Source organism: Manacus candei, unplaced genomic scaffold (assembly GCF_025592945.1).
Source record: "Manacus candei isolate 608988 ecotype Guabito, Panama unplaced genomic scaffold, ASM2559294v1 h1tg000050l, whole genome shotgun sequence".
Lineage (NCBI taxonomy): Eukaryota > Metazoa > Chordata > Aves > Passeriformes > Pipridae > Manacus > Manacus candei.
Window position 1 is genome coordinate 4,545,650 of NW_026138098.1, and position 13,228 is coordinate 4,558,877.

At 40.7% G+C, this 13,228-nt stretch overlaps 1 protein-coding gene across 2 annotated transcripts in view; it reads right to left on the minus strand.

Moving 5' to 3' along the window:
* ADAM12 (ADAM metallopeptidase domain 12) overlaps positions 1-13,228 on the minus strand; it is a 181,647-nt gene that overhangs the window by 43,273 nt on the left and 125,146 nt on the right. For both annotated transcript variants that reach the window (XM_051801072.1, XM_051801071.1), the window contains exons 9-11: positions 12,284-12,453; positions 11,035-11,119; positions 5,541-5,689 (exon numbers count right to left, since the gene is read on the minus strand). In XM_051801072.1, the coding sequence (XP_051657032.1) occupies positions 5,541-5,689; positions 11,035-11,119; positions 12,284-12,453 (404 nt within the window). The remainder of the gene's footprint in view (positions 1-5,540; positions 5,690-11,034; positions 11,120-12,283; positions 12,454-13,228) is intronic.

The following is a 13,228-nucleotide window of genomic DNA, read 5'->3' on the forward strand; positions in this document are numbered from 1 at the left end:
AATGCACCTCTCCTTGGCCACTGAAGTTAACACACGAAAGGAAAGCATCAAATGTAACTGTTTCTCTTCCAGATCGTACAGCTCTGCACTTCCAAAACAGCTGGGAATTGGCCTGTGATGTGCAACAAAAGAACAAATGTTTCCTAAGATAATCCTTGGACGTCAGGACCACTTCTACAATGAACCCATGGATCAGTTCATCACCAATGAGGCAAAAAGGAATGTTCACATTTATGCTGTCTTCTGTGCAACTTGCTTAGTGTCACATTTTAGCTACTCACAGGCATCTGGTAACATTACTCTGGAAAAAAAACACTCTGTTTCCACTTAAATATTTTATTTAGCCTTAATTACAACTGACGTAGTCAGTGTTCAGTGCAGAATATCTAATTACTCCTGGAGGGAATTAAAATCTACTGAATACCAATGCTCTTTTTCAGTGGTATCTGGAAGTAGCCCACCTGATGGTCCTTCCCATCTTTAATTTGTCCCCATTTCTCCTCAGCAGTTCTTAAATGGAGTCAATTAGTTCGATTTGGGGCTGTCACTCCGCTGATTCTTAACAGATCACATTTTGCTCTCTTTGTCTTTCACAAATGTTGCTTCCCATTGGCTGTCTGCTTTAATTCTAACAAAAAAACCCACTACTGATAACAGTATGGGTTTTTTGGAGTCGTTAAAAAATGTCCTCTGCAAATTACAACAGTAAATGAACCAGGGTTTTTCTATGTATGATTTCTACTCTGTGCTCTTTCTGTGTTCCTAATCGTTCTCCTCCTCCAAATCTGGTCTCCAGAAACTCAATAATTAAAGGGAGATTGTGTTCTAAAAGGCAGTTACTCAAAACTAGCTGTTCTTTTCTACCATAAGACAAAGTTCCATAAAAATCCTCCAAAATAATGATCTATATCTGAGAGGTTGAATTGATCTCATTTCTCCTTTCCCTTCACTTGTGATCATCAACTACACAAAACACAGGCATTTCCACCAGCAGTGGCACAGCCCAAGCTCCACTTCCCTGTAACACAGTTATGTTTATCTGAGTAAATTCAATTTAAAATATGACTGAATCAGAAGGACAGGGTGACTTTAAATTCTGGCTGTGAGAATGGAAATGGTAACACAAGATCCAAGATAAGAGGGGAAAAAAGGCAGATGTAGAGGAGCTCAATTCATTCTTGACTTTTCAAAAAGAACATCACACTAAAGAAACATGACAAAGGGGAGCTGCTATGTTGAGAAATTCTCAATTCTCATAGAGAATCTGTTTCTTTGTTTATGTGCCCTTCCTGTGTGGCACTGAATGACTTTCTGTCCCTAACACTTCGTGCCATCACTGGGATGCAAACCAGAATATGCCTTGGAACTCCTGGAACAGAGGAAAAAATGGTCCTCTATGGATCTAGATTATAATAAAATTTTCCTAAGAGATATTCTTCCTTTTAGAACTCTGTTAAACAAATAGCAATGGCCAAGCCCTCTCTCACATGTCAAGTTTTGCACTTCTTAAATATCTACCACTTGTTTCATGTCTTGAAACAACAGCCCTTACAGTATTTTCTTTTCCTAAGAATTTGTCATTTTAAGTTATTTTGAATTCATTTAATCTTTTCTCCATCACAGTCATTGAGGAGAAACTTCCAGGTCAGTGTGAAGTGGATTCCTGGTCTTTCATTAACACCTAAACTAGGAAGGAGGAAATGGAAAGATATCAAGGAGAACTTTCTGTGAGAGGGAAGGAAGAACAAGTTTCCAGTGTGTTCCACTTCCCAGATAACAAGTTGGCTGAAGAATCATCTATGTATGAACTAGCAGAGCACAGGAGTGGCAAGGACACAGGGATGTGGGTGAGGGGAAGTATCAACCCTTGGATTTACAGGAGGGGAGAAGACTAACCATGAAAATTGTGTTTCCCTTATGGCTGGGGGAACTCACCTAATTTCAACTCCCATTCAACCTGTGCTATATTTTGATGAAGGAGGACATATAAAAAGTGCATTTCCAAAATTATTAAATACACTAGCACTGCTAATTGGCAGCATTTTGCTCTGCTTTGCTAAATTCTGCTGATAGTTGTAATGGTATAAATCTAGACCAATGCCTTGGGTTGCATCAGAGCTCTAATATATTTTTCTAGTTGTCAGGAAGAATATTTTCACTCCTAAGAGTGGACACTTTAGGGAGATATTTGGAAAACAAGTGGAATACTGAAATGGCCTCACTGGCTCAGCCTTGTCCCTTAGCTTTCAGATACTTTGATCTCAGTATAAAGACTCACAGATCTCTAGTACTCCCTATATCCTTCTTTTTCACTGGGAGCAATCTGTGGTCAAAAGAATTTAAAAAAATGGAGGCATGTCTCTCAAACATATGCATGAAAAAGAGAACAATGTGTTAGTATTAAATATTTCCATATTGATACTATTTTTACAGTAACCTCCCACATTTCTACAGAGGGATTAATGTGATTTTCATAGCAGACATTTGAATCTCTAGAAGTCCTGGACTGACATAAACTTAGGGAGTTTTGTACCTCATTTCATGTCATAAAAATATATTTTGCTAAAGTAGTAGTTCTTGAGGCATTTGTAGCTCAGACACAACTGATACACATCTTGGTATCTTTCAAGAGTAAAAACTATAGGAAGCTCATTAAAAGAGAGATCCAACAGAGTTTAAATACCACAGTGATCCCTGGAGATTTTTTTTCCACCATGAAGTAATTTCCAAGACCTCTTCAAAGACTGAAACATTAGAACTGAAAGAAATTACAATAATCTATGAAGTCCCGTTTAAGTAAAAGTCTCAAAACATTCCCTTTTGCTGCACTACCACACCAATGACTCCAAAGTTAAGTTCACAGAGGCCTTTCTGCTATAACTTAGATATTTCCTATGCTTTTTAGGTCTGATATAAGGGCTTTTCAGTGCTTTTTACAGCAGCTTCAGCCTAAAGATTTTTTTTATTGCACTCATCAAATCTACCTTAAAACAATTAAAAGAGCACAGAGTGGGTGCAATGAGTAGACTGAAAGAGCAGGCTGTTCCCCTAAAGTTATGTGGCCTTCCTGGGATGCTCTTTGTTCTGATTTTTTTGCTATTCTAAGAGTGTATTTCAGGTAGGGAGCATTCATTTGGACTTCCCTTAACAAACGTGCTTCCAGAGAGGAAAAGTCTCCAGTGTTTGTTGATTAATGGTGCTCAGAGGAATACTACTGTTGGTCAGATGCTGGATGAATAAACATTCAAAGTGTTAATTTTAAATGGATAAAATGTATTTTGGCTTAAGGCACAAAGTATTCTCCTGGAATGTTTGTTACAGATCGACAGCACGATATGAAGGTAGAGCCTAAGGCTATAAACCTGGTGTTTAAGTTTCCATTTATAAATCAATAATCGCTGCAAACAAAACAGCCTGCTCAGGTCTGTGAAGGCCACAACTCTTCCTTGGGCACAAGTTTGGTAAAAATCCCAAGAGATGTTTACAAAGTGTGACTGACATCCTCTCCCCAAAGCTCTGGGGTGCTGGGGGTGGGCACAGGGAAGCACAGCCTGCAGGAACCCCAACGGGTGAGCTGAGCTGCTTGGAGGAATGAGGAATGAAATATCCAAATCCTCAAATTCTGAGGAATACACAGAGTGGGTACAACCTTGCTCTGCCCTTGCCCCGAGCCAACCCCGAGCCAGGTGTCTGCACTGGCACATCCAGCACCGAGGACAGTTCAGATTCACCCGAAGGACTCAGGTGGGGAGGGCGGAACGAGGGAAGAGCTCTCTGATGTCACCTTCAGCAGGTGAGTTCAGAGAGCAGCCAGAACATGCTGTCCTGAGAGCATCCCTGTGTTTATTCCAAAGTGGAGTAGCTGGATGTTGAACCAGTGACTCAGCTGAGATGACTAAAGCTGGGATGCACCTTCCAGGAGCTCAGAGCCTGGTCCTGCTTGCCCACTGCTTACCAGCTATCACCTCACCTCACCTCAGAGCCCTGTTTCCAACCTTAGTTTGCTCTCATAGTGTGTTCATGAGCCCTGACATGCTGCAGAACACAATTCCACATGGATAATTGCTACCTATTGTCTCAGAAGAGCCAAGCTATTTTTCTTTTCCAAACTCTGGAAATCACTCTCATTCTCCTCCATGCACACAACTCTCTTGTTTGTCTCTTAACTTGCTGTGCTTGGCCTCTGGCCAGAGTTCTTCTCTCTGTCCTGATGGAGAGTGACAGCTTGCCTTTGAAGGAAGGCCAAGGCTGCTGTTGGGCTGACCAGCAGGGAGCAATCCAGCCCAACCCTCCCTGGCCTCTCCCAGATTGCTCCCCTTCTTTCCCAGAAATGCAGTCTCGGAAAAGGCAGAGGTTGAGCCCATCACATTTCCCAGAAGAGGTTTTTAAGCAACAGATGAACTTTAATCACACACACAGAACACTGAAGCTGGAAGAGACATCAGATGATCATCTGGACCATTCTCTTGCCCTCAGGCACATCCAGCTGTACCTGCACTGCTGGCAGGCATTTGCCTGACTGGTTCTTACTGGCTTCCAGTCACAGGCAGTACCATTTCTGCAGGCAATCCAGTCCAGCACATCACTCACCATCAGAGAGCTTTGGTAAATCTATTCTCTCTTACTTCAATTTAATCTATCAGTTCCAGTCTGAATATGGGCATGGACAACTCATCCATCATACCCTTCACTTATAACTGGAGTTCAAAATACAGCAAAGCAAACTGTCACTGGTCACTCTGGCCAGGGTGCCTGGACTTTTAGTGTCTGCAAAACTCTGCCCTTCTCCCTTGACACAGTGCCTTTACCATCAGCAGAGCAACCCTCCAGTACTGACACAGAGAATTGTGGAATATCCTGGGTTGGAAGGGACCCACAAGGATCACAGAGTCCAGTTCCTGGCCCTGCACTCAGAGAGATGACCACAGGTTCACTGGCTTTATTTCCCACAATGTCTTATCTCTTTCCTTGGAAGATCTCCTTCCAGCCATGGAACAGCCCTAATCCCACCAACTTCACAGGTTTAATTTGCTCACATGCTAAAACTACTACGCAGTGAAATGCAAAATCTTGTGCAAAACCAAAGCTTGTGCAAAACCAAAAACCTTCCCTGCATGAGACAAAGGCTTTGCAGAGAGTCTAATAGTGTATTTCCTGCATTACTATATTTCCTACACACTCATCATAATCTTGGCCTTGGGATGTTGCTCATTTCCTATTGTGACTGATACTCAGTTGGCAAGATGAGAAAAGGTGAAATTCTGATTTTATTTGGCTGTGGTTAGTTTTTTTAATTAACCACTTGCTGACAGCATTTTTGTCTCTCACACTGGTGACCTGCAAATGGAAAGGTACAGTGGGACCTTTGTTATGCTCTGATAACATATTTAATTTTTCAGCTTAAGGAGGGTAACTGTGAGAAGATTTGACAGGTGCTGAAAGTCTTTCCTTTTTTTACCTTTCAATGTTCCTGAGACACAAAATGAAACCACAAATGTCCCACTGTAACTGTAGCTTGCCAGTCCTACCCTTGCACTTACCCAGTCGAGGGGTTCATGATGCAACCCCCTTTATCAGTAGATGCTTTGCAGTTGCAGCCCCTCTCCAACGTATCATGATTCATCCCAAAATTGTGCCCCAGTTCATGAGCCAGTGTGACTGCTGCACCCAGAGGGTTTTCAGAGTGATCCTTAAAAAAAAAAACCACAAGAGAACTAGTCAAGTTAACATATAAAACCAATTCAAAATACACATTCCCCCTCTAAGGTCTTACTGCTTGTCCTTTAGACTGATTTATAAGCTTAGCTGCAGTTACTCTGTTGTTAAATCAACTCAATTTTAAATTCATCCACATATACCAAGTGCAAACTGGGAATTTCAGGACAACCTCTCTGCCCCCCCCAGTTTCCCCAGCACAATGGACATTTGAGACCATTGAGCAGCTCTGAACATCTGGGTTGCCTCTTTCTTAGAGCTTAAAATTCCCTGTTCAATAAATCCCCCAAACTCCCAAGACATGGAGTGTTCTAAAGGATAATCATTTGTGGGTGAGGATGAGCATGATGAGTGAGAAGATCCTTCATGTCAGGAGGTAAATTACAAATGCAGCAAGAGATTTCACTCAGTGAATTTAATATTCTTCAATATTAATAAATATATCAATAAATTCCTTTAATATCAGAATGTCCAAGATTTCACAAGCTTTGAAAGAAAAACCAAGCACCTTTGGAAACCTCCTTATTAAAATGAAAGGCCAAAGCAGGTTAAAATCTTCCATGGCCTTTTATTAAGAATTATGAATAAATATTCGAAATGTTGCAAGTGTCAGTTTGAAATATCAATGTTAATCCCTGTTGGAATGCTGATTTTTGGGACAATTATTTCTGAGATATTCACCTCATGATCTGATTACAGGCTGCTGATCAAACTGATGTTTTGTCTTAACCACTAGGAGACCTTTCCACATTGATCATTTTCCTTGAGGGAAAAAAAAATCCACCGTACTTGTATGAAAGCTTTCCCTAAAGGCATAAACATGTAATACAAATGCATGATCCACTATTTGTCAGTCTGTAAATGGAATTGCTATGTGCAGCTGCTTGCTCTAAAAGCTTGTTTGAACATATTCACTTTAAATAACTCTTTTAGTATCATCTAAGCAAAACTCCAGACTAAAAAGACAGGTAAAACTGTCTGAAACATTATCTATGTATTAATGAAGGCCTTAATACATGACTTGGGGTAGATTTAAGAGTTTCTTCTTTCATCTGTCTGGGCTAAATTTTTTTTTAGTAAATCATTTCTCAAACAGCAAACAAAATAAAAAAGAGAATACAAGAAACTCTTTTTGCTGCACTTGTAGTAAACTCAAAGTTTCTCTTTTTAGTTTCTTCCTGAGTTTTAAAATCTTAATGTGAAATCTTGTGACAGTCAGGCTGAGGGCAGTTTGTCCTGCACATACCTACATATGGAGATGTCTTATCTAGGTACTGCACAGACACAGATGGATTTATCTTTGTACACAGTAATTTGTGGAATATTTAGAGAATTCAATGTCATTGAACCTGATGTCATAAAAAGAGAACAGCCTCTCATTCAACTGGAAAAAAGTGCATGAAGAAAGATTAAGAAAACAATGAAATAATTCCATATAATTTACTGGTGACAGTAAATTACATTAGATGATGCCTTGAAATTAAGGCTCTCTGGTCAAGACAGAAAGTCCTCTAAACATTGAGCTACCCAGACAGACAGCAAACTGAGCTCAGATTTTATTTTTCCAGTATCTTCTCTACTTACTGAACAGTGATTATATTTATCTGAATAGTATAAAGCTGGCAATTAAAAAAAAAACAACCAAGAATTCACACAGTCCACTCCAGAAGTAGAGCAATAAATGATGTGAAATGTAATTTGGGGCTTGAAGAGGCAAACAATGATTACAGCCATGAGGTTCTCATTACTTGCTCAGATCCACTTGGAATGCAATTTTATCAGCTTCTAGAGGGGGTGTTTAAAAGAAGGAATGTGATGCCTCAGCAAAAGAGGTTATTTGAAGACAGCATAAATGAAGATTATCAAAACAAACAGTGACATGTTCCATTTGATACTGAGACCGTTTAAGTATCACGAGGACTAAAGAAATGAATAGCAATGTGACTTTGATTTATTCCACCAGGGTCTTTTAAAGTTAACTTGAGCAGTAAAAGTCATTACCAAACAGTTTCACAACCACTGAATATGCAACCATCTACTGTTAAGACATTATAAGCTGTTGCACAAAACATGCAGCTGCTTTCAGCTGAACTCTGCTTCATCCCACTGAGATTCACATCAAATCCTAATAATAAAACACTGTCACCTACAGCTACAACAGGCAAATACTTTGGTCCAGGCACTTTCCATGCTCACTCAGATCATAGAGACAAAGAATCACAGAATGGTTTATGTTGGAAGGGATTTTTTAAAGATCCTCTTGTTCCACCCCCTGCCATGGGCAGGGACACCTCCCACTAGCCCAGGTTGCTCCAAGTCCTGTCCAACCTGGCCTTGGACACTTCCAGGGATGGGACAGCCACAGTTTCTCTGGGCAACCTGTGCCAGGACCTCACCACCCTCACAGGGAAGGATTCCTTCCCAATATTTGATCTAAATCTCTCCTCTATTAATTTAAAACCATCCCCCCTTGTCCTATCACTCACTGCCCACGTGAAAAGTCACTCTACCTTTGTTTTATACAGCAACTCAGAAATATTTTACTTTTAAATCCATGAATTCAGTAGGCAATCTTTTGAAACAGAAGAATGATAACTGACTCACATGTCAAAGACTTGCTCTAATATCAGCTTCTCTTTGGTCTTTCTATGACACTACAGAACCATCACAGTAAATTAAAATTATAATGGTCTTGTTAAAGCTTCTCCCACTTTGATGATTGCTCTTCCCACTTTGAGTTTCTCTTAAAATCAGTGGGAGACCAGGTGTCACCTACTGAGAGAATTCAGCCCCACAGAAAAGTAGAGATGGGCAGGCTCTCGGGGAGGCACGACAGAGAAATTCAGATCATACAGCAGAGCTGACTGACTGCAAAAAGAGTTGGGAAAATCAGATCAGACAACAATGACTCCAGATTTTGCATTCAAATATCATCTCTGATGCAATCTCTCGTCTCTTCTTTCAGCACAGTTTTTAGCGTGTAGGAGCTGCCAGTGTTGAGTGTTTGGGGTGGGTTAGGTAAGAGGTTGGCTAAATTACGAGGTTGGCCAAATGTTCTGTTGTGCAGTGTTGAGACATTTGAGCACCTCAGTTTCCCAGGTTAACAGTTGTTAATTTTTTTCATAGAATCACAGAATCTTTTAGGTTGGAAAAGACCTTTAAGGCCAATGAGTCCAACCATTCCCCCAGCACTGCCAAGGCCACCACTAACCCATGTCCCCAAGTGCCACATCCACATGGCTTTTAAATCCCTCCAGGGATGGGGACTCCACCTCTGCCCTGGGCAGCTGTGCCAGGGCTGGACAACTCTTTTGGTGAATAATTCTTCCCTAATATCCATCCTGGAGCAACTTAAGGCTGTTTACTCTTCATTTGTGTATCTTCCAAATGCCAAGCTCCCTTCTGTAGGTACCAGAGTATATAAACACTTTTTGTATACAGCTTCATCAGCCTTTGTGAACTCAGGGGGAAGGCTGGACAGGTGCACATTTGGGTTTTGGGGGTGAGTGTTTGCTTGGTTTGGGTTTGGCTGAGCTTTGAAGATTTGCTTGAAGAATTGGGAAACATTTCTAGTTGTTCTGCACAAAGATGAAGTTAATTAGCACCTCAAAAGTTTAAATTCACTGAGGTGGGAGTCTCTAGGTAGCATCATGCTCCCCTTCATGACCAAATTCTGCAAGATTCACACACAGACACTGGGTTTCTCCTAGACATATAAATCAGTCCCTTCTGTCAGAGACTTGAGAGCACTCTAAAGAAATGCTGATTCTTGTTTTCTTGTAACTGAACTATCTGTAATTTTTTCTGTTTCCAGAGTGAAGAGGACTGACCTGGCAATAAATTAAACTGTAGAGTATTTTAAAGTTTATACCAAAAATTAAAAGGAGGAAAAAAAAATCGTCATTAAGGGCATCTCTGACTGCAGACAAAGCCAAAGCAGTGACTGCAGCCATGAGAGTGAAATGGATAAAATGGGGCTGTCTGCCTCTTATATGGCTTTACCAAGACTTGGAAGTGCACTGGGAGACCTTCCTTTTTTAATTCCTCTTTTCTTCTTTTTCCTTTTGTACCTTTCACCCAGGTACCCAGTGAATAAGTGCTACAAACACCAATTAGAGACTCAGCTTTCAAAGCCACCAAGAGCCTGAAACCTTTGGCTCTTCTACAATTTTGATATGACTTTTTGAATTACATGATTTGTTTCCAACTCTCCTACACCTCAGCCTCCCTGCTGACCTTCTAAATTCTCCCTATCATCTCCCTGGGTGCTGGTTAAGAAGGAAGGAAATGCAGGAGCTTCAAGGGATGGTATCTCTGGGATTACCCTGCCATGTGGATTGTCTTGAGACAAAAGCCTCAGTGTCCTGGGCTCCAGGTCAGCCCATGAAGCTTTGAAGATCTGGGAGCTTTGGGATCATGCAAATGCCAAATGTTGTGTGTTCCTGAGCTACCACCTCATTTATGGAGGATCTGCAGCTCAGGTGTCCAGCAGAGCTGGAAAGACCCATCACTACATCACCTGAGGTGCTGGAAGTCCCCACAGAGCTGTAGAAAACACAGAGGTTTTCATCAGGTGCAAGCTGAGCTTAGACAGTATCTAAGAGGGGTTTAGGGAGTCCCCATCCCATTTTATTTAAAGTACTTCTATTTTAAAGGTTAGTTAATTAAAACTTCTTCCTGCCCGACTTAGCACATAAACCTGTTTGAAATGAAAGAAAAAATTAAAATTCTGAAAGAAAATACTCCAGAACTATTTCCAAATATTGGCTAAGGAGTATAATAGTATGTTCATCATGTCTAATCATCTGACAACAGCATTACCAGTAACAGCCTGTGAGAGACTCAGGTGGAATAAATACTGCCATGGTTTGTTCTTGCTGTCTGGCAATGCAATAAAACCACTGCTGCAGAAATGGAAAATAAGGCCTAACACAGGAAACTCTATAAATATAGAATAAAATCAATATAATAAAAGATTCAGGACAGACTGTTGTTGTCTGTAACACAAGTATACCCAAGTGTACATCAAATACATCTTCTGGTTCTCATCCTTCCCAGCACCTCAGCACCTGATTCAATGACAATTGGGAGTATAAACTCCTTGCAAAGAGGGTATGCTGTATTTTAATGTAATATTTTGATTTTTTTTCACTATGGAAACTATCATTTACAAGCAATCTGAATGGAGATATAAACAATACTGAGACTGAAAGCAGGACAGAGGGGGCTGACATTTGAGTTCAGGATGCAGTACCATAAAACCTGACATGGTGTCACACCAGTTGGGCCAGTTTGGAGTGCTGTGCTTTTCCCACTTACCATGACAACTCCTCCAGACTGCTCTGCAGTGCACATGCTCATGATGGGTGCCATGCCAATGGTGGTCCCTCGGAAATACACCCCGCTGCAGGAGGGTGGGAGAGAAGAGGAAGAAACACAGAATCACTACTCAACGCCAAGATACCTCCCCGTTATTTCCAGTCTTGTGTTTCTGCCAATCTCAAACAAAGATCCCATTTCCAGTGTGTCAGCTCCTCACATTTGCAGGTTTAAAATAATAAAAGATCCCTGAACTGACAACAACAGCACCCCTGCTACGAGGAACATCCATTTGATCACTGTCCTTTGGGTTTACTGCTCTAACAGGACCCTTCTTGCCTTTCTTTTTTTCCCCTTTCTGAAATTGGGAATAAAAAACCATAAAAATAATGTCTCCAGCTCAAAGAAGGGTTATTGTAATGCAGTGGGAAGTTTATATGCTACTCGTTTTGATACACAGCCTAGAGTGTAATAATTCCAAACAAAGTATTATTATACATAGAGAGTAATCAAATATCTCAGGAGAGACAGTTTGGAAGAGCTCAATTTATTCTTACACAGCTAATGTAAGAAGTAAAGAATCCCTTTTAATTGCTAAGACATCAGGTATGTTTATCTGTTTAATAAAAAGAATAGTTAATTGATCAAAATAATACCTGACTGAAGAAAGAGGGTTTCCTCTTACTTTTTTCTTTTCAGGAGTGCTTTTACTTTCATAGAATCATAGACTGGTTTGGGTTGGAAGGGATCTTTTTCCGTTACTTTAATTCAAGAACTAGCAGTAGGATAAAATATGCGTATGCTTTAATTTCTAAGTCACGAATTCAAATGAAATGTCCAATTCAGGCTGCATTTTAATGTTTACTGAGGTCTTTCCACTAAGAAACAGGCTTCACACAGAGGCCTTTTAACCCTGCATTTGGGTGAGGGCAATTTTTTCAGTAAAAATTTAGACTGACCCCAGTTTAAACTCCTTGTAAATTCCTAAGTATTTAGCATCTAATTACACATCTACTGTGCTACAGGAGTTGTGTTCAGGACAGACTTTGAGTGACAGGGTATTGCAGAGCTGGGTAAGGAAATTCATCTGCTGAAGGGCCCTGCACTGTGTTTTTATGTCTGCAGAGGGGAAAGACAAACCCTCAGGATCACAGATGTTCCTTCCAACAGTGCAGCCAGCGGGGAAGGACTGATCACATCTATTCCCCAGTCACCAAAATCCTGATATCAAGCATGGTGCCAGGTCTACCTTATGAGCTGGGCGTTGTCGTGGGGTTTACGAGGTAGCAGTTTTAGCTTTCTCCAGTCCAGAAACTCATGGAGGCTGGTGAAAGGGTCTTGAGAAATAGAGCACTTATCCATGTCATTCCACACTTCCACTCCGACCAGGGCTACCCGGATGTTCAGTGGCCTGTAGAACTAACAGGGAAAGAAAAACAGAAACATGTCTCTAAAATTCTGGATTAGAATATTTCAACAGAAACATAATGAACCTTTCTCGTAGAGGTTAAAACAGTGTCTTCTCCAGGGCAAAAGCGAACACCTGACAGGACTTAGACAAAGTATTTCCCCATCTTGCAGAGGGGAGCCAGAGCTGAGATAACAATCCTGATGTGAGACTAATGTGGAGAAGGATTCCAGAATCGATCAAGTCCAGATCTGGCTGACAGTCTGAGGAAAACACACACTAGATCTTTGTCTTGTTTCTATGCACTACAGCCATTTGGACAACAGAGCCATTTGTCGAGCAGAAATTAAGCATGAAACAAAGAATATATTGCAACATGCAAAATTAGTTCTGAGCAGGTAACATATAAACACCTGTCCTCCAGTAATAAGTCAGACAGACAATTATGGATGAGGTACAGGTGTCTTCAGCAGCTTGTTTTTAATCAGGAATGCTTTTCCTTGAGCTATTGCCCTTGAAGTATCACTTGATAAGTTCTCAGAGAAATTAAGACTCTCTCAGTTATAATTTCACTATTGGACTCCTAATGTTTTCTGGCTGTATGGCCCAACAAAAATAAACTTCAATTTGCTCAAAAATCACCATACAGGACTCTTAGCCTTTATTGTTAAGAAATGACTTCAGAACAAAAAAGAATCTAGGGTATGTGTCTCTTATTGCTCTCAATACGAGCCATCAACTTCTGCTTCCTTAAACACTGTATATTTCTAATTCTGCCATTTTCCT